Source organism: Dreissena polymorpha, chromosome 1 (genome assembly GCF_020536995.1).
Source record: "Dreissena polymorpha isolate Duluth1 chromosome 1, UMN_Dpol_1.0, whole genome shotgun sequence".
Classification (NCBI taxonomy): domain Eukaryota; kingdom Metazoa; phylum Mollusca; class Bivalvia; order Myida; family Dreissenidae; genus Dreissena; species Dreissena polymorpha.
The window spans coordinates 130,749,685-130,773,008 of NC_068355.1; the positions used below are offsets into that span (position 1 = coordinate 130,749,685).

At 37.2% G+C, this 23,324-nt stretch overlaps 1 protein-coding gene across 2 annotated transcripts in view; it reads left to right on the forward strand.

Annotated features, from left to right (window-relative positions):
• Positions 1-23,324, forward strand: part of LOC127850072 (uncharacterized) — a 49,682-nt gene that overhangs the window by 23,659 nt on the left and 2,699 nt on the right. For both annotated transcript variants that reach the window (XM_052382822.1, XM_052382832.1), the window contains 8 exons: positions 707-842; positions 3,318-3,411; positions 3,693-3,914; positions 11,320-11,432; positions 12,226-12,355; positions 13,791-13,927; positions 15,933-16,159; positions 21,901-22,038. In XM_052382822.1, coding sequence (XP_052238782.1) covers positions 707-842; positions 3,318-3,411; positions 3,693-3,914; positions 11,320-11,432; positions 12,226-12,355; positions 13,791-13,927; positions 15,933-16,159; positions 21,901-22,038 — 1,197 coding nt within the window. The remainder of the gene's footprint in view (positions 1-706; positions 843-3,317; positions 3,412-3,692; positions 3,915-11,319; positions 11,433-12,225; positions 12,356-13,790; positions 13,928-15,932; positions 16,160-21,900; positions 22,039-23,324) is intronic.

The following is a 23,324-nucleotide window of genomic DNA, read 5'->3' on the forward strand; positions in this document are numbered from 1 at the left end:
GTCTTTTTTTAAAATATAATATAAAATAAGAGTAATAGAAGCATAATACACGTTTACTCATATCACTCGATTTCACTCTTTCTTCACGTACTCCAGACCATACTGATTAACGCATTTATGCCTAGCGTCTAGAAAAAAGGCCTTGGCAAACAGCGTAGACCCAGATGAGACGCCGCATGATGCGGCGTCTTATCAGGGTCTGCGCTGTTTGCTTAAAAGAATTTCTGTAAGAATTTATCTAAATATAGAAATAAATATACTATACATCCCTAATTTTGGAAATAAATTGATACAATTAGGAAGGACGGGAGAGTCCACTAGGCATACATGGGTTAATAATTTTTGCGCTGGACCATATTGTTTATGCTTTTCTCGTGTACTGTAGTTGGGTACACAGACCACATTGTCTCACGCTTGTCTTGTGTATCTTAGATGTTTTCCTTAACCCATTTATGCCTAGTGGACTCTCCCATCCTTCTAAATTGGATCAATTTATTTCCAAAATAAAGGATGTTTAGTATACTTATTTCTATATTTACAATATTTCTTACAGAAATTCCTTTAAGCAAACAGCGCAGACCCTGGTGAGACGCCGCATCATGCGGCGTCTCATCTGGGTCTGCGCTGTTTGCCAAGGCCTTTTTTTCTAGACGCTTGGCATAAATGGGTTATTCACACTGCTGGACAATATGCTTGTGTACTTCAGATGGCTACTTAGATAATGAGGTGACGCGCAGGATCATTGGCTCGTTGAAGACCGATACCCAGGCCGTTATTGAGGCCAGACAGCGAGCCTACAATATGCTAATGTCCGAGTCTGGACCTTACGTTAAACTACAAAGGTATGGGCAAATGATTTTACTTTTGACATCTTATGAACTTGATTAGATGCCACAAGAAAGAAACTGAAATGCCAAGCTCTCTGTAAAAAAAGGTCCGGTTATCGCATTGTTTCCGTTCTATGCTTTGAATTTCTTACCAAGAGCACTTGCAAATTTGATGGTATCCGGACAATCGCTCCCACGGACACTCGCTCTCACGCTAATTTTGACAAGGCGGACGTTCGCTCCTACATTATTTTGACAACCCGGATAGCCGCGCCTACGTTATTTTGACATCCCGGACAGTCGCTCTTACATTCTTTTCACATCTCGGACAGTCGCTCTTACAATATTTTACACCACGTCTATTGGTGCCTACAATTAGATGCGAAACCATAAAATAAAGTATACGCAGATAAAATGTTAACACATATAATTAGCCGACATTTTAATTTACTTAACTTGTTAACAGTAAGCCGATTCAACATTATCAATGTGATTTAATTAATTAGTTGACTAATTAACTAACTAGGTTACAGTGTAAGTCGACATATTAAAATAATGTTAATGTTACTATGCCCATTCATGCTCACGAAACATTCCTTGTGTAAAAAATATACTACAATCTTGAAAACAACAACAACAACACAACAACAACACTATTTTAATAATAATAGAAATGCCTATTACGAAATAGTTCAGTAGCAAATGTCAATGGGTCAAATGTGATAGAAAAGACCTAACCAATTGTTTACTTTAATAAAAAACTTTAAAGCGGGTATATACGATTTTTTATATGTGTTTAATTGTAATATATTGATAAAATATGTTACAATAACATAAAATGGGAAAGAAAAATTATACATTAAAGCCGAATTTCATAAAATGCAGCAAAGACAAATTAGCGCCCCGAGCCGATTGTGACGTGCATATTTACCTACAATAACTGAAGCATTCGTCTTTGTATTAGGATCGGAGTTTGTATTCATGTGTCGTATGAATAGATATCGTTGCGGGAATTCAAATAAACCGTTAAACTAAGTTTAGATTCACATCGTACATGTATGGTATACATGCTGGCGAATTCGGCTGTACAGCCGTTTTCAATTTCAGAATTAAATAGCTGGCTTATTTCGCATTTTTCGACACATGTTCTTCTTAACTTTTATTTTAATTTATATTGAAATATATATATAATAATTTTTTACACATTTTATATAAATTCATCAAATATTTGACAAAATCGTATATACCCGCTTTAATGTGACGCCAGTCTGTAATCGTTTTGCACGATTAGCACATTATAGGTGTCAGTAAAAGTTGTCAGTAGCGATTGTTGAAATAACAGTTATTAATTAAATAATTTTTAATGAAATATTGAACTTCAAAACACTGTAGGAATACTATTAACACCTTTTGAGTGTTGCCACATAATTTGCCAGAAACACATGTTTTTAATATTAAATTTTATTTAAATATAAATAATATTTTCTTTACTCAATAAGATAAATGCAACTTTTAATTTCAGGTAACACAAATGAACGGTGCGAATCTGATCATAAATAAAAGATAAATAATGAAAGACATTTCAACTTCTCATGGGTTATGTTTTATTCCATTCGCAAAATTGGCACATATTCCAATTAATGTTATGCATGATTGAATGTCCCTGATAGTAATAATGTAGGAACCATTGTCCGGGATGTCCATATAACGCAGGAGCGACCGTCCGGCTTGTTAAAATAACGTAGGAGCGAACGTTCACCTGGTCAAAATTAGCGTAGGAGCGATTGTCCGGTAGAGCGATTGTCCGGGATTTAAATTTGACACACGCCCGTATTTCGCGCGTGTTACAATCACGCAGCTTGTTGAAGAAATTGATGTATGTATCAATTGTATCAATTTTTATTTACAAATAAAACTTTTCTGAAAAATGCATGGTAATAAATGCATGGCACCATACGCAGTCAGTAAGTTAAATATTTATGAGCAGAAAATTACATGGCTGTCTTTTAGAAAATATTTCATTTCTGTTTTGTGACGTCTGTGCTGTCAACGTCAATCGTTCGCCAAAAAAAGCGTTTGCGAGTATTTTATTGAACAGCGCATTAGCTTGTCGCCACTTCATGCACTTAAACGTGAGTAATCGCTTCTATGCGGTTCGTTTTCAAGCATATACGGGATTACGTGTATCATCATCAGCAGCATCATCATCATCATCATCATCATCATCATCATCATCATCATCATCATCATCATCATCATCATCATCATCATCATAACATAACATAATCAGCACCAGCAGCACCAGCATCATTAGAACAGTCACCAGTCTGACTAAATTTCCGTCGGTACATACAATTTATAGTAAATGTCATGATTGTTAAACATGTACAGTTCTGTCGCATTTTAAGCAATTATTGTTATTGTTAACGCACAGACGCTTAGCAACATACTAGTATATTATAGCAAAGAATGAATCTTTTTCACCACTAGCTGCGAGACCCAAATGTCGCAAATAGATCTGCAGTTCGTGGAAATATTCAAGAAACGACAGGAAGTGGAGGACGAATTCAAGAAACAGCAAGATGTATGTTATTGTCAATTGACCATTACTCTTATTTTATACCGTGTAAAGGAGCCGGTGGTTCTTGGTTTTACGTAAAATAAGCAACGATCTGGAGTTATGATGTACATGTATATGAATTAAACTACGGGGCGATAGTCCGATTTTTAGCTAAACTTTAGATGCGTCTAATGACAATGCTCTCAGGTAGTATCCGCCAAAAATGTATTCACACGCAACAAAATTACCTTACCAGTAAGAACAGAAAACTAAAGACCATACCCGCAAACTTCTCTTTTCCTCAGATGTTTGAGCACACGAACAATCAAATCGAGGCCTTAGAAACAAAACTAGCGCATAGAAGTCACGTGATCACCGCACGGCGTCCGGCGTCTCGCGCGGGTCCCAGGAAGGTGGACGAGATGCGCGAGTCGCTTTCGAAACTGCGTCACCAGAACGAGACCGTGTCGGAAAAGGCGGAAATGCTGCGCGAGAAGCTTGCGGAAATTGACAGCGCTAACTCACAGGTTGGTAAGATCATAGGCCTTATGTCGTTGTCAATAATCGGTTTTAACGATAGCAGTTTATTAAAAAAAAATTGACGAACGCACACATATACTGTACACGTTCTCAATTGTATTTAGAAAACTTTTTCTCGCCGTAACAAATATATATTCATATTATGGTCATTAGGTGAAAAGTCGAAACTATGATCCCGAGGTGGATAGCCGATTTATAATTGTTTACTACTGTACGGCATGTTTACAACTTGACACATTTCTTACACGACTGTCCATAAACAAACAAAATCATACCAGCATAAAATGGTCGTGACATGTTTTTGCAATTGATATATCCCCATTTCCACCCTGAGCGAGACATTTCCTTCGTGAAACCCAACAGCGATCGCAAGTTATGCTGGCACTGCCCCCGCTAAGAAAAATGTGCTTTGAGTAGTCAAGACTTATAACGAATATCGACACCAAGCAAACGCTATCACAATATGTCTGGGAAGAAGCGGCATTTAAAACTTACAATAACAGTAATAAAGAGTAAAAAATGGCAAAAATGCCTGTTTCGGCACGGACGTTGGCATATCTTGATTGCCTTTTGCACATCGCGTGATTACCTCTTGTGGGAAATAACCTGTCTAGTGCAAAAACACCCGATTTTGATGCAGTCAAAATGATTTGCAAAATATTGACTGATTTACAGTTCTCAGTACTAGTCGGTAAGCGAATCCCACAAACTAGTATTCAAAAATGCGTTTTAAAATAACAAGACAAGGTAATGTATTCTCTGAAAGCCAAAACCAAGTATGGTTAACAGCAATGCAACTGCTGAACTACGAGCTCGGAAACGATGTAAAACATCAAACAGTAATTCGGGTGATCAAAGGGCTGTGTCAGTTTACCACACCAACGATTGTCAACGTGTGATTCTTCGTCTTCGATCATGGCAATATTCTACAGATGCTCGCTGTAACAATAACCGCACGCCACAATATTATTTCTTGGACATCGATCCTGATTTGAACTTGCATCTGTGCAATATAAGGCTATTATAGATAGATTTTTCACGTTTTAGAGCAGAACATAGCCAACCAACATTACAGTTAGAAGCGATCACTAGATCTTACATATTTGTATAAAGGGCAGTTCACTGAAACCTTGCGCTGATAACTTATTAAACAATTTATTTATGTTTTCTTTCGTTCGCATTATGGTCTTAATGAAGGAAGCGGTAATTGTATACGTATATGCATGCTTTATTGACCTCGAGAATGGTTCATCAAAAGTTATAAACAACAATTTGTATAGTGGCCATTAATAATAAAGAAACGATCTAGTAAATAACTTCGTTTTAACATTCAAGTAGTAGATGAAAACTATTTCCGTCGTTACTCAGTGATGATATATCTCTCATGAGGTCAAATATGCCAACATCTGTTCTGTACTTGAGTCATAAATAGTGTTTATTACCAAAGACGACAACGCTGACAACGCGCAATTTTATGATGAAAGAAAAGGAACCCATGGGATAAATAAATGCCTTCGGAGAGAAAGTCAGAATGTTAGTGTGTGTTCGTTATGATTTTTTTTCCGGGGCAGGGGGTCAAACAGAAACCTGATAATTAGTTTTGCCCTGAATAATCCAGGAGATACCGTGTCAACCAACAGACAACATTGGGCAAACAGCCATGGACAAACAGCCATAAACAAATAGCATTGGACAAAAAGCATTGGGCAAACAGCATTAGACAAACTGCATTGGGTAAACAGATTAAAGCAAACACTATTGTATATGTATATGTTTCCAGTTTTGAAATAAAACGTGTTGGTAAAAAAAAGACAAACAGTATCGGTCAAACAGCATGGAACAAACAGCATCGAACAAAATGGGTGATAAGTTGGTTCATTTTTCCTAGTTCCTTATTCCTTGTTCGAATAAGGAATAAGGAACTGTTCCTTATTCCTTATTCACGCGTAACATATGTGTTATAGGATTTAAAAGAACAATAATGCAAACATTTCTGAAGTAAATCAAAACAAAATAAATCGAATACATTTAATTTATGTATTACGTTACATATTCATGTTTCTTCTTCGTGCCTGCATAGAATTTCTTGTTTAAACCGAACCGATATTTTCTAATTTGAATATTAACTTCACATCAACAAAACCTAAAGCATATACAATAATTGACATGTATGTTATAAAAAAACAATCTAGTACATTCAAACATGTTTGTTTTTATGTATAATCCAGTTCCTTATTCGAGACTGAATAAGGAAAAAGGAACCAGTTCCTTATTCCTTATTCAAGCCGAATAATGAACTGGCATTTTCTTACTTAAACATCAATGAAATTGATCCCAAATTAACCACATATAAATGAACATATTATTTATATATTGGTTGTATATTTAACATTCTAATTTCAATACATTTCTAATAAGTTTTAAGTGATGATTATCCAGTTCTTTATTTAGTGTCAATAAGGAATAATGAACTGGTTTCTTATTCCTTATTCAAATCGAATAAGGAACTGTAATTTTCTTTCTATAAATTATAAATCAAAATGAACCAACGAGACGATTAACTTAACGAAAATTATTGTAAATGTTTTTCGGGTGTAACAAATATTAATTGCAGTACATTTCTACGTTGTTTAATGATAACATAGTTCCTTATTCGGTTTGAATAAGCAACTGTTTCCTTATTCATTATTCAAATCGAATAAGGAACTGGAATTTTCATACTCAATAAAATATTGAAATGAACAAAAGGGACCAATTAATCAATGAAAATCATTGTAAATGTAGGTTGGTTATCAAAAAACATTAATTGCAGCACATCTCTATAAAGTTTCATTTAATGATAACATATAGTGCCTTATTCGGATTGACACAGGAATAAGGAACTTGCTCCTTATTCCATATTCAAATCGAATAAGAAACTGGCATTTTCCCACTAAACAAACTATTAAAATGAACCAACGAGACCAATAACTCAATGAAAATCATTTTTAATGCAGGTTGGGTATAAAAAAACGCATTGAAATCGCTTTGCATCCTTAATCATATCCCATTGTAAATGTATAGGTATAAGAACGGAGTGGGATAGCTAAATCATGACTGGTAGTCAGCTATCGGAAAGTCTTCTCTAGAAGTTAGGGTCAGAAAAAACTTCCAGAACTGTATCAGACATATAAAAAAATAATCTTACATTAAAAATAGCCAATAATAACGAATATATAGCTGTGCTATTCAATAATTATCCGAATTTAAATATCCGAAATTATGACCTCTGAATAAGGAATTGGCGTAAAGTTAGTTCCTAATTCGGAAGCCTGTATTTCGGAAAATCACGTTTGGATATGTTATATTTAAGATGTACATAGTGTGGGTTATTTAAGCTTGATTATTTTCTATGGAAATGTTCTTTAACATTTCTATCGTATATTATATTTTGCGATAAATAAGTATTATGACGACGATAGTAAGAGACTGGCCTTTTCATAATCAAACTTAAATACAGTAACCCGACATTAATGAATGTCAAGTAACCAGTTGCTATAAATTAGGAAAAATACCGGTAGGCCTGGTAATCAAATAGAAAAGCGCGATTTCTTCGCTTCCCGTGACCTTTTATCGCGCCAGTTGCCGGACATAACCGTTTGCATCCAAGATCGAGAACACGCGTTTCCAGTGATAAAACATCTGTGTAAATGCAAACACTCAATTACAGATTGTTCACGCATTTTTTAAAGAAACTTTCCAGTCTAATAGAGGCATCCGGGTTGCTGCTTACGGTGCAGTCTCGCCTTGATGGTGACGCCAATCATGTCTTACTGACGGCAACGTTGTCCTTAATATATATGATGGTCCCCTAATATATCGTTGGTCTGCACGAGCGAGAGATATTAATTAACATTCAAAGGGTTAATAAGTCAATTACACATTTTTTAAGCCAGTACCTAATACTACTGTAGCACAGATGTGAAATTCACTCCTCCTTGTTTATTTGATTTTTAAATTGCACACATTTTTTCTATCTTGTCCCCATGACATACTTAGTCGAGGGAACGACTTACTAACTTGTTGGAACGAGTGAGCTATGTCGTGGTCACGACTTACTAAGTCAGGGAGCGAGATTGAAAAAATAGGAGTGCAAAACTGAAAAAATAGGAGTACAATTCGGTGCAGTAAATAAAGGAGAAGTGCATGAAGCAAAAGAGAAGACAAATTTATCTAACTCTATGTGTGCGTGTGTGTAAGAAAATGGCAGTTTCCTTATTCGATTTGAATATGGAATAAGGAACCAGTTCGTTATTCACACTGAATAAGGAACTGTGTTATTATTTAATGAAACTAGGTAGAAATATATTGTAATTCATATTTTTAACTACGAACCAACACTTAACATGATTTTCATTGACATTTAGTGTTCTGTTTTTGAGTAAGGCAATACCATTTCCTTATTATCGTCTTCATACTACATGTAATTGTTTTCAAGTTTATTTGGTTCATTTTAATAGTTTGTTAAGTATGAAAATGCCAGTTCCTTATTCGATTTGAATAAGGAATAAGGAACCAGTTCCTTTTTCCTTTTTCAATCCGAATATGGAACTAGGTTATACTTAAATGAAACGTAGTAGATATGTACTGCAATTAATGTTTTTTATACCTAACCTGCATTAACAATGATTGTTAATGATTAATTGGTCTCTTTGGTTCATTTTAATAGTTTGTTAAGTATGAAAATGCCAGTTCCTTTTTCAATCTGAATAAGGAACAAGGTTATCATTAAATGAAACATAGAAATGATGTACTGCAATTAATATTTTGATACCCAGCCTAAATTTACAATTATTTTCATTGATTATTGGTCTCTTTGGTTCATTTTAATAGTTTGTTTAGTATGAAAAAGCCAGCTTCTTATTCGATTTGAATAAGGAATAAGGAACCAGTTCCTTATTCCTTATTCGCACTGAATAAGGAACTGTGTTATTATTAAATAATACTAGGTAGAAATATATTGCAATAAATAGTTTAAACTTCGAACCTACATAAACCATGATTTTCATTGACATTTTATATTATTTGGTTAATTTTAATTTATGTTTGATAAAATCAATACAGTTTCCTAATTATCCTCTTCATAATACTTGTTTTCAGCTTGTATAATGACATATACTATAAAAAGAAATGGGACAAAATCCGTCCATATAACATAATCATGCTTAAATAACCCCACTATGTACATCTTAAACATAACATATCCAAAACTGCTTTTCCGAAATACAGGCTTCCGAATAAGGAACTAACTTTACGTCAATTCCTTATTCAGAGGCCATAATTTCGGATATTTAAATTCGGATCATTCTATAATAGCACAGCTATATATTCGTTATTATTGGCTATGTTTAATGTAAGATTTTTTATTTCTATGTCTGATACAGTTCTTAAAGTTTTTTCTGACCCTAACTTCAAGAGAAGACTTTCAGATAGCTGAATACCAGTCATGATTAAGCTATCCAATTCCGTTTTTATACCTATACAGTTACAAGGGGATATGATTAAGGATGCAAAGTGATTTCAATGCGTCAACCAGGCCTTTATTCCTTTTTCAATACGAACAAAGAACTATAGTATCATTAAATGAAACTTAATGGAGATGTGCTGCAATTAATGTTTTTTTATACCAAACCTACATTCACAATGATTTTCATTTATTTATGGGTCCCTTTAGTTCATTTCAATATTTTGTTTAGTATGAAAATTCCAGTTCCTTATTCGATTTGAATCTGGAATAAGGAACCAGTTCCTTATTCCTTATTCAAACCGAATAAGGAACTATGTAATTATTGAATAAAAAAGTAGAAATGTACCGCAATTAATATTTGTTACACGCGACATACATTTACAATAATTTTCGTTGAGTTATTCGTCTTGTTGGTTCATTTGGACTAATAATTTATAGAAAGAAAATTCCAGGTCCTTATTCGATTTGAATACGGAATAAGGAACCAGTTCCTTATTCCTTATTCACACTGAATAAGGAACTTGATAATCATCACTTAAAACTTAATAGAAATGTATTGCAATTAGAAAATTTTACATATACAACCAATATATAACTAATAATCATTAATATGTGGTTAATTTTGGATCAATTTCATTGATGTTCAAGTAAGAAAATGCCAGTTCCTTATTCGGCTTGAATAAGGAATAAGTAACTGGTTCCTTTTTCCTTATTCAGCCTCGAATAAGGAACTGGATTACAATGTTTAAATGAACAATATTGATTTTTTTATCACATACATGTACAATAATTGTATGTGCTTTAGGTTTTGGTGATGTGAAGTTAGTATTCGATCTAGAAAATATCGGTTCGGTTTAAACAAGAAATCCTATGCAAGCGCGAAGAAAAAACATGAATATGTAACGTAATACATAAAGTAAATTTATTCGAGTTATGTTGTTTTGATTTACTTCAGAAATGTTTGCATTATTGTTCTTTTAAACCCTATAACACATATGTTACGCGTGAATAAGGAATGAGGAACAGTGCCTTATTCCTTATTCGAATAAGGAATAAGGAACTAGGAAAAAGGAATCAACCATTCGAACAAACAGCATTGGGCAAACATCATTAGACAAACAGCATTTAGAAAACATATTAAGACAAACAGATTTGGGTAAACAGCATTGGGCAAACATTTGGCAAACAGATTAAGAGAAACAGCATTGGTCAAACAGAATTGGGCAACCGGCATTAGAAAAACAGCATTTAGCAAACATATTTAGACAAACAGCTTGGACAAACAACATTGGGCAAACAGCTTCAGACAAACAGCATTATAAACACAGCATTGGACAAACAGCCATGGGCAAACAACATTTGGCAAACAGATTAAGACAAGCAGCATTTGACAAACATCATTGGGAAAACAGCATTAGACAAACAGCATTAGACAAACAGCCTTGGACAAACAGCATTAGACAAACAGCATTAGACAAACAGCCTTGGACAAACAGATGGGCGAATCGATTTGTGCTCATATGCTTATTGTTCTTCGTTCAACATTAGCTTAGACTGTGCAACTTGTCAGACATCTTGTAGGATTAAGTTAATAGCTTGTCACAAATTGTGTCAACCAGTCAGGAAAGCATGCTTGTAACATGTAAATATTTTATTTTATTTCGAAAAATGCGTCTGAACGTGTTTGTCAGACATTTTGGATGTTTTGTTACGCAGTCTGACAGGTCTTATTGGGTCTTCTTGCTTTATTATTTTATGAACAAAACCGACAAAAGCATTGCCTTTAGCTTTTCTTTTCACAACCACACTCATGAGTCGATGCGCAATTATTATTTACTCGGCATAACGATGGCTGTGTTAATGTTGATGTCGCATGTGCATTGCAGACGATGGCCGAGATGGATTCCCGCCTTCAGGAGCTCGAGGCGGACCGAATACGCGCCATGGTCGAGCACGTGAAAACATACTTGACGCACGTGGCGGAGACGCTATATCAAGGGTAAGGAACGCGTAATGTATGGGTGTTTGGCTAAGACAAGTTTCTGAACCCAACCAATTCCTTCGTAAAACAAAAACACACTTAACAGCGATACACTTGAACCACATGCACATTCGCATATTTAAAGAAATAGTTTAGGTCACAAAAGTTTAAAAGACAATATAAAGACCGATGGATAAAGGTCATTTGAGGCTGAAAAAAACCCACAGTTTTCACTGATATTTTTAACCAATAAGCGTTTGTTATTTGGTCTGTTGAATTTTACACTACATAAGACAGCGTACCTTTTCCATTTTTTGTCCATCATTAACACTTTAAAATTTTGTGGAAGATGATCAGGTTAAACACATCATTTTCATTTACCATCACCGAAAATATATGGTATGTGGGTCGGCAAATCGTGTGATTATTCACATGCCTTTTCCAATTAGAAACATGACTTTGAATGGCACAAATTGCCGAAATCTTTATGTAGTTCGTGTTAATCTTTGTTCTTGGTATATGAGCGTTGTTATGACTTTAATCGTATTAAGGAACACGTTTTATTGGAAACCTATCCTTGCATTTCGGAAGAAAGTTTGTTAACACAGATTGGCACTCACAGTTAGCGTTGGTCGGCTTAGTAAACTATAATTATTAATCCTAATTATCACTCAGGTTTCTTTGGATCACATGTAATGGCAGTGAAACAAAGAGCTGTGGTATTTAAAAAATATTATTACGTATTGACACATCAATCTCGCGCACCATGCGTCTCATTCCAATTTTACGCAAAAATGAACGTGACCTTCAGAGTGCCACGTGACTTGAAGGTCGAAGGTCACCGGAGCCTGGACAGCGTCGAGGGGCTGCTCAAGGTGCACTGGGTTGACGTGCGAGCAAACGCCAAGCGCGTGGAGCGGGGAGACAGCGTCAAATACACGGTACACGTCAGGGGTAGATGTCTAACAATCGTTGAGATACACTCACACCAGATACAACACGGGAAGTGGACAACGACAACGAGCGAGGCCTGGTATTGTAATGCGCATGGGGAGGTTAGAGGGTTAGGGTAAGGGTTAGGTTTAGGGTTAGGGGTCGGGTTAGGGTTAGCCTTAACCCTAACCCGACTCCTAACCCTTACCCTAACCTAACCATAAACCAGGGTTATCTCCCCTATACCAGGCCACACGGTTAATGCCACGATTTAGTGTTGAACAATGTTAGAGTCACGCTAATATAAACTATAAACAAATATTTATTTTCAACACCCGGTTCTTGTCACGGTTGGGTGTAAAACAATCTTATATTTACAATAGGAACGGACATATAGGGCACATTAGGACATGGTTCATGGCATCATTGGCATGGTTGATTGTATATCATTTTTTCAGTAACTCTATTACTGTACATACACAAACCACGGTTCATGTAAAGGTTGAGCGTAGATTCATTAATCAAAGTGCTCCGTTAGAAACGGATATATACAAGAAACGGTACATACATATCACGGTTGAGTGTAATCAATCTTGAGTGACATAAGTAACGGATATATTTAACACAAGATACATGTACTTTCTCGATTAAGTGCCCAACAAATTAAAGTTACACTTAAAGCGAGACTATACAATTTTTTATATGTGTTTAATTGTAATTTATTGATAAAATATGTTACAATATTACAAAATAGGCAAGAACAATTATACATTGAAGACGAATTTCATAAAATGCAGCAAAGACAAATTAGCGCCCCCCAGTGGAAGATATTTCCTACATATTTTCCTACAATTACCGAAGCATTCATCTTTTTAGTTAGTGTTCGTGTGTCGTATGAATAGATATCGTTGCAGGAATTTAAAATGAACCGTTAAACTAAATTTAGAATCACATCGTACATGCATGATATACATGGTGGCGAATTCGACTGTACAGACATTTTTGATTTCAGAATTAAATATATGGCTTATTTCGCATTTTTCGACACATGTTCTTCTTAACTTTTATTTTGATTTATATTGAAATATATGTTTAATAAGTTTTTTACACATTTTATATAAATCAATGAATATTTGACAAAGTCGTATAATCTCGCTTTAAACTGGATATATGCAACATGTCAGGTATGAATGTCGAACAATTGTGTTGCACAAGTACTGGTCGAATATACATACCACGGTCCGCCTCGCTCAACGTCATCATCATAATACATAATCATGTAAAAATCAAACATTTGTTCGCATCAGTATCCAGTGACAAAAAAGAACGCAAGCTATTTAGACCCAATGCCAGGGGTTTCCCACTCATTCGCTCCCTAAATCGTTGTTTATTGACCGATAAACACCGTCGAATATATATATTAATAACCTATACCCCACACAGGAAATGTTCGGGGTGGATCCAATGCGCTCGGACAGGAAATTGGACAACAAGACCGACGTCCGGTTGCGCAACGGCCGGTCCAGGGGTTCAAAGGACGGTGCCGTCTCTCTTGGGGGCATCACCAAAGGACTCAGCAGGTAACGCATTTTCCGCACGCGTCCGCAATACCATTTGAAGCGGACGAAGCTTTCAGATCATGGTTTCCTTTTTAAAAGGGGCCTAATGGAGATCCTGGTTCTCTTTTTTTACAAGGGCCTTACACCATTTGTTTTATTATGCAATTTTCCCCTATGTCTTGCTTGCGAAATTTCACACTTTTTCTCATTTTTTTCGGTATTTTATCCGCGAAAATGTATATAGCCAATTTCATTTCCAAAATCAAGAAAATAAGGCAAAATATATATCTTTATATTTGTTACTTTATATTAGGTTTGTAGGCGTTTCTGTAAGTCAGTGTTTCGAGGTACGACATATAACTCGAAACAAACATAAATAGATCTATTTTTTCGGTATAAATAAAATATTACAAAACAAAAAAAAACTATGTCGATATATAGTCCTTTTTTTAAACACAAAAACCACACTATCACCTTAAAAGCATTTTAGACAGACAGATACTTTATTCATGCTTATACACAAGTACATCGTCTTCATACTCAAGTTTACACATTATTTTCGGTCACGTAATTAAGTAATCCAACATAACACTACGTAACATAAAATGGTCATTTAAGAGTACACATATAAATAAATTTAGATTAAGTTAATGTGTTATGCTTAGTTTACATCTGGCCACGATCTCCCCGATTAGCCAGAGGATAAAAAATCGGGGAGCTCTACGATTAAATGGTATACTCCACGTTCTGTTACGGTTCTTACGAAATCAGCGCGTTTTGTTGCTACGATCGAGCCCACGATTTGCATCACGTTCTGTTACGCTTTGTTGCGATCAACACGATTGGCTTCCACGCTCCACCACGTTCCGTTACGTCCTGTTAAGATCTCCCACGACAAAGCCGCTTTGTTGCGATTTCCTGCGATTTGACCTACGATTTGAGATTAGAAAATGAATCGGGGCAATCGTGGTGATATTTAAGTTTGATTTAAAATCTGTCCCGATGCCCACGATGTCCCCGATTCAACCACGTTCCGTTACGCTCCCCCACGATCACCACGATTCGACTCCACGCTCTGTTACGTTCGCCACGATGCTCTGGAATCGGGGACATCGTGGTAATCGTGGCCAGATGTAAACCTAGCATTATAGTGACATCTTTTTTTATCAAACGCCGTACAGCATAAAGCGATCCCGCAAAAAGCAGTTTTGTTTCAAGTATATATTGTTATTTCTATAAAAGTGGCTGCGTAGAGGTCTGAAAAACAGGGTAACCATCATATCGTTTTGTATTATAAAAGGCTTTGCATGAGTAAAAACGCTGCTCGGCCAGCATAGCCGTTATTTTATTACAACCCTCACCGGCACATGATAAATCCCAGCCTGTTTCCTAGTCCTTTTATTCATACACGTTTAATCAATGAACACAATCCGCATACTCGGGCACTAGGTGTTAAATAATGTTTTAGTTTTCGCTGTTTTCAGTCCTATAAACCAACCGGCACTTGTTCATGGTTGAGCTGATTTGCCAGTACTAATTGCATATATATACCAGTAAATGACAACTGCCCCACTTTAGTGTATCGGAAGTAGAAGGAAAATGTCCGTATAAGAGATCTCATCTCCACCTTCACGTATGATTGCGTCATTTAAAAGCTGTAAGCAAAATGGCACTGGCGAAATTCAACTTTAAACTAAAACGCGTTTTTTTTATATCAAAACATGAGTCGTAAAGCACTATTTACGTTTTGAAAATGCTTTATTCGATAACTATGTCATAACGCAATGATTGAATAAAAGAAATAGCCGTGAGTTTTTTTTAACGTGACGCATCATTTCGAGCTTCATGGGTTTCACGAAGAAGAGTTTGTTTGGTTTCTGGGGTTATAAAATATAAACCTCATGAACAGATACAATTGTAGTAAGATAAATACTACACATATTATACTTCCGCTTTATAGCCACAAAACTACTGTGTCTTAGTAACCTTTAACCAAACAGTCAAACTCGCGATTATGCCTTTTCAGCGAGTTGCGCAGCGATCCCGAGAGACGCCAACATAAAGTGCTGACGTCATCACATAGTATGGAATTACATAACACGGGCAGCATCCTGAGCCATCTTACGCAGACTTCCGGTTCCGATTCCTCATTGGAGGACTTTGTGCCCGTTCAAATCATGAACGGAAGTCGGAGCAACTTTGTGACCAAGTTCAACCCGGGATCGAACACAGCCAGAACAACAAAATCAAAAGGTATAAACACACGTATTAATAAAAGCGCTGAAGGCACTGAAGTTGTTCGCTGTTGTATAATCTTAGAGGCAACTAATTTTTCAAAATTATGTTATAGCTTTTTATATCGCAAGTTTGAAATGCACACAACCCATTTAAATTGATAAAGAGTGTGTCTTAAAGAACAGGTCGAGATGTGGTTTTTTTTCAAATCATTAATGAAAAAGATCATTTAAGCTTCATTTGGGGAAAACAGGGCTTAATGCATATGCATTAATTGTCATCCCAGTACTAGAGACTCTCTTTCAACGAAGATCACCATAAAATCAGAAAGTGTCGTCCTTGATTAGTCAATGTGCACATGCTAATCTTATTTGACATGCATTAAGCCCCGTTTTCCCTGCAAGCAGCCAATACATACAGATGTCAATGATAAACACTAGACTGGCCAATGTCGTCTTACAAGCTGTTAAATACTATTGAGTACATACACACAATGCAGTGTACCAATGGTGAACTATAAACAGGCAGATGTTGTGGTTAGAGCAGTCGCTCCTAGCTTTCGTCGTCTGCATAATTTAACTGCAGGTAGTGCAGACAGGCAGTGTTATCGTTCCTAGCGTAGCTAACAGCAGACTGACTTTCAGTTATCGTTCTTTGCGTAGCTAACAGCAGACTGACTTGCAAAACTGCCTCTTACATTAGTTGTAAGCTAACGCTCACAACTAAAAATTAATGCTAACATTAATTCTCATATGGTTGACGACACGGCTATTATTTGACCTTTCTCTCTCATAATAACGGTCATCGTTTGTTAACGCTTTGATATACGGAAGATTAAAACATTTTTGTGAAAATATATGATTTGTTTGATAACTTCAGTCATGTGCTTATATCAAACATTTGTTTAACAGCGGCAATTGTTACATGCAATAATGCCAAGTTACTCATTTATATGATCTTCGCAATGGGAAACGGAGTTTAATGTACGTTCAAAGGTTTCAGCACTCTTTAGTGAGTTAAACGAATAATAGTTTCACAAATGCCACTAGAAGCAAAACAAGTCCATAACTCTGTCAAAGTCAGAAACAAAGTGCACCAAAACACCCAGGTGTACAAGTTTACAAGCTGATGAAAAGGTTTATAAAGTATCATCATACCACCATTATGGGTTTGAGTTAAACTGTCTGTCATTTAGATTATCACTTGGACAATTTTCAAAAGCCTCATGGCATCTAGGTAAATGTTGACGGCGGATGACTGGTAATTGACAAATGGTGGCCGCACAAGCTCAAGATGAGCTATTTCTTCTGCTTTGAGCTTTTAAGAGTACATAAGTACAGCTCAATGGTTTTGCTTTTCTCGTTTATGCTGAAACAATGAACAAATAATGCCTCACGTATTTTAAATCTATTTAATCGAGTTCAATCAATCTAATAGAGTTTTATTTTATCATACACTTGGCTTTACGCCCGTTAATACACACATACAACAACACAATATATTCACAGATCAATGACGTACATAATTTTATACAGATCTAGATCAAAATATTAATACAAAAAGTTGTATACACTATCGTATTACAATCGACATCAATTTGTGTGTCTTAGTCAAGTAGAATATTGCTCAAAACAAAAACTTTGTTAAAGGCCGTTATCAAACCGAAAGCGGAATATTTGCATTGACGGTTCAATCTATCGTTTTACGATTGGTTGATGACAGAGGGGGTAATCACGTGATAGCTAAGATGGTGACTTGCATGGCGACTCGCATTCCGAGGCAGGTATTTTTTGGCCGTTTTATACCCCTTGGTTAAGTATTTGCAACGTCAACGCTATTTGCCGCATTTATGTATGTTTTACGTTGACGTCATTATCATTATTGTTGTTTACTTTGATCAGACGTTATTAAAGGATCGAACCAACAGACGTGTTCTAGTTCATAAGCGAAGTACCACTACCACAATTATTATTGGTGCCGAGACCAGAATAAAATAAATCTTCATAAATCACATTCGATTCGAGATGGACACCGAGAAGTAATTCAGCGCCATTTGCAGAATAATGAAGATGCGAAATCAGATTCGACGCTTATAGAGTTTTCTACCATTCTCGAAGCATTGGAGACGAAAATGAAGATTAAAGAATCAATCAACGAGAAGATACTCTCTCAAACAGAAGTCGACGGTATTCAGGAAGAGATGCTAACGACGGAACAATACACGATTGACATGGAAATCAAATTTCGGAAATTAAAAGCCTTCCTGGAACAACAGACTCAGCCCAAAGTACAAGCACCACCGCCGTTATCGCTATGAGAAACAACATCGATCCAAGCGAATAACCAACAAGCGGAGCAGCCTCGTCCGTGGTTAAGTCAGTCAACGGAACAGCTTCGTCCGTGGTTCAGTCAATCAACTTCCGCTGGGACTCAGATCAACGCGAACGCTCTTCCGGCGACCAGCAATATCGTACGTAATGACTTACATTCGCATAGACTTCCTAAACTAACATTGCCTTCATTTGACGGAGACATACCAAAATGGCAGACGTTTTGGGATTGCTTTGAATCAACGATTCATTTGAACAGTAACCTTACGGACATTTCAAAGTTTGCCTATCTTCAATCTCAACTTGAGGGAGCTGCTGCACGTACAATTGAAGGATTTGCGTTGACAAACGCCAACTATTCAATCGCTATAAGCCTGCTACAGGAGCGATTCGGAAGTCCGCACCGCATTGTACACGATACCATGCAAGCTCTGATCCAGTTACCGGCTCCGTGCAACACGTTGGATAGCATGCGCAACTTTCATGACAAAATGGAAACTTACATACGAGGCCTGGAGTCACTAGGTCAGCATCAAGACGGATACGGAAGTCTATTAGTACCAGTCATTTTAGATAAGATGCCGTCGTAAGTAAGAAAGAGTCTTGCTAGAGAACATGGAGATTTAAACTGGCAATAGGGAGATCTACGACACGCATTCAATCGAGAACTCAATATCATGGAGGCCGGAAGTGCGTGTAATATACCGGAAATGACAGAGTTTGTCAGCACAGCATCATTCTACGCCGGGTCAAACCGAATGATCAACACCAAAGACATCAAAAAGTAAGTCAAACTTCGATTTCTTATGATGTGAAATGTGTGTTCTGAGGTGGAAATCATAAACGTAAGGACTGTGCGAGTATTCCTGACATGAAATCAATATGTGAACAAGTAAAACAGAAGCGACTCTGCTTAAACTGTCTCGGACTACATCAAGTTTCAAAGTGCACATCTCGAAAACGTTGTCAAGTGTGTAAGAAAAAACACCATAGGAGTATATGCAATAACCTGAATACCCGGAAACAGACAAGAACCGAAAGTGTTGCCAACCAGACCGGAAACAGCTGTTTTTCATTCATCATCACAGAGACATAAACAGGGCGTTCTTTTGAAGACAGACATTAGTTCTGTCTACTCTGGTCAGATACACACCGACGAATGCATACTGTTCGATGAAGGAGCACAGAATTCGTTCATCACTGAAGCGCTTGCGCGTGAACTTGAAGTGAAGCGAAATCGAACAAATACAATTCAACTAGCAGCCTTCGGCGACAAGAAAGATCGGATTCTGCACTTGGAGACAGCTACCATCGATCTGATCTCTGACCGGAAGGAGCGTATACCGATCAATACGCTGATTGTTCCATTTCGCTTCAAGTTCACGCGCAAGCGCGTCAGTGATGAACGAATAAAGTGGAATATTTGCATTGACGGTTCAATCTATCGTAATGAGGTTCCGCAGATAGTCGATGTTTTACGATTGGTTGATGACAGAGTAATCACGTGATAGCCAAGATGGTGACTTGCGTTCCGAGGCAGGTATTTTTTGGTCGTTTTATGCCCCTTATTACTTTGTTTAAATGTTTAAATGCAGTTAACTTTAAGTCATATCAGCAAGAAAGTTAATAGCGTGTATATCGTATAAATATTCGCTGTACCGGTATATCTCGACTTCACTCGCTGCGAGCGAAATTTCTTAGCGGGATGACCTAATTACAGCTCCACTCAGAACATTCGCGGGGAGGAAAGTCGAAATATAAACCAAATTGTATTACGAATATACGCCGATCACATGTTTACTAATATGGGTGGAAAGTAAGAGTCATTTAAAAAGTAAACAAAAATAATCAAGGGTATGAAACGGCGAAAAGTACCTGTCTTGGCTTGGACGTCGCAATCTTGACTATCACGTGCTTACTCCCTCAGGATAAGACACGAGATCTATTTTTGCGGAAGATTCCGGAGGTTGTTTGTGTATTATGTTTGCATATTTACTAATTTCGGAATACTTGGCATTGCCCATGACAAAACATAACACATTTTCATGAATCATTGACTTGCATAAATATTCTGCGAGCACACCGTATCACGAAAGTTATTTTAATTTGCCCACAATGGATATATGTTTAATCGTGTCGTTCTTATTTACGTAAGAAAATAGTGTATGTGACTCATATTACAGTGTCAACTGGCGACGGGTTTACATGAAACAAGAAATATACTTTAAAAAGATATACGGCGTTGATTGTGGTTGGAGTTGGTGAAAGGTAAAGAGTTCAATGAATGAGATCAAAGATAGCGAATGTCTTTTTCTGTGCAGTTCTTAGCTGCATCACACGCAGTACGGAATGTTACGCGGAGTTTTCGCGGCTTATTTTACATTATTACATATTGCTGGTCATAAACATATAATATATACAAAACAGAAAACCAAAAGAAGAATGGAAGTGAAATTAAAACATATGTGTCAACCGGCCACACGCGAAGTATCCGTACATATTTTAAATATTTATACCCGCGTTCTGCGAACAAACCTGTTTCAGTGGTTTGTCGGGCATTGCTATTTGATTATTAACAGTATCGAGTATCATGGCACTCATGCTTAATGCATTAGTGAATACGGTGGAATAATTCTTGTTAAATTAATAAAAAATAATATTTATCATGGTATTGTTTAAAACACATTAGGAATCTATTATTGACATACCATAATTACCGGTATATCGCTGAATATCTTTATTTAACATATTTCTGGTCTAAAGAAAATTCCAGTTCACATAGTTCACGTGATAGCGTCTATATTATATAACGATTATTTTACTGGCCACGAAGTGACCCTGATACCTTGCGGGTTGGAATGCAATGCATTAAAGTGAAGCCACGCTTCCACTGCTGGAACGACGGCTTGTTTAAAACTTTATACTTTTACATGTGAAATGTTCAATTTCGAAAACAATTTAAAATGGTCTGGCCGAAACGAACATCAGGATAGGGAAAAACGATACTTTTATCAAGCCTTTTCATTAGAGATAAAATTGTGTCATGCTGAACACGCAGTAAAACAGTGTTACAAAGACGCGGTCATGTTTCCAATGTTCTGGTGGTATGTTCAAATCAGCCAATGGAATAAATGAAGTGTATTCATTCGTATCTAGCCGCGGGAAATTGTATTTGAATTGTATTGGACACTAACAAAGGTCAGCTAAGGTCAAAAGTGACGTTAAACAGCTATGCCGAAAAAGCCTTTACGAGTTGCAACTAAAAGCGACCCAGAGGTACAGTAGCTGGGTATTGCAACTACATGAGCATGCTCTGATCGAGGATGGTTAACATCACCCAACCGGCGATAAAGCTACATTTTATTTCGATAATTTACATAAATGCACAATGATGTGCGAAAGTTTCTTTATACCCTTTTCCCTTTTCAGATTCCATTGAGAGCTTGGAACTGCCACCCGAAGAACGATGCGTCGCAAACATCAGCAGCGTCGACCCGAACCGCCAGTATAGGACACGTGCAACCCTCGCCAAGAGTGACGAACACCCCACCACCGCTCAAATCACAGGTTTGTCGCCACGGCAATGTCTCATACTTTGTTGGTCGGTTTGGAAATGTCTCACCACTTGTTGGTCGGTCTGACAATGTCTCATCACTTGTTGGACGGTCTGGCAATGTCTCATCACTTGTTGGTCGGTCTGGCAATGCATCAGCACTTGTAAGTCGGTCTGGCAATGTTTCATCACTTGTTGGTCGGTCTGGCAATGTCTCAACACTTGTTGGTCGGTCTGGCAATGTCGGATCACTTGTTGGTCGGTCTGGCAATGTCTCATCACTTTTTGGTCGGTCTGGCAATGTCTCGTCACTTGTTGGTCGGTCAGGCAATGTCTCATCACTTGTTGGTCGGACTGGCAATGTCTCATAACTTGTTGGTCGGTCTGGCAATGTCTCATCACTTATTGGTCGGTCTAGCAATGCCTTATCACTTCTTGGTCAATATGGCAATGTCTCATCGCTCTTTGGTCGGTCTGGCAATGTCTCGTCACTTGTTGGTCGGTCTGGCAATGTCTCATCACTTGTGGTCGGTCTGGCAATGTCTCATCACTTGTTGGTCGGTCTGGCAATGTCTCATCACTTGTTGGTCGGTTTGGCAATGTCTCATCACTTGTTGGTCGGTCTGGCAATGCCCCATTACTTGTTGGTCGGTCTGGCAATGTCTAATCACTTGTTGGTCGGTCGGGCAATGTCTCATCACTTGCTGGTCGGTCTGGCAATGTCGCATCACTTGTTTGTCGGTCTTGCAATGTCTCATCACTTGTTGGTCGGTCTGGCAATGTCTCATCACTTGTTGGTCAATCTGGCAATGTCTTATCTCTTGTTGGTCGGTTTGGCAATGTCTCATCACTTGTTGGTCAGTCTGGCAATGTCTCATCACTTGTTGGTAGGTTTGGCAATGTCTCATCACTTGTTGGTCGATTTGGGAATGTCTCATCACTTGTTGGTCGGTCTGGCAATGTCTCATCACTTGTTGGTCGGTTTGGGAATGTCTCATCACTTAATGTTCGGTCTGGCAATGTTTCATCACTTGTTCTTCGCTGTGGACATGTATTCCCAATAGGTTGCCCGGCATGTATATGGCGGATTTCCATGGATTTGTGTTCGGTTACTAAGGCCATGTTTTACCACAGGGAGTTGGTATGGTAATGTCTGATATCAGGTTTGTTCTGTGGCGATGTCTCATCATATGTTGGTTGTTAGGACAATGTTTCATCACAGTTCATTGCTAAAAAAATATTATCACATGTTGAATGCTATGTGTCTCGATTGCTATGGAATCCCTCATTACATGTTGAT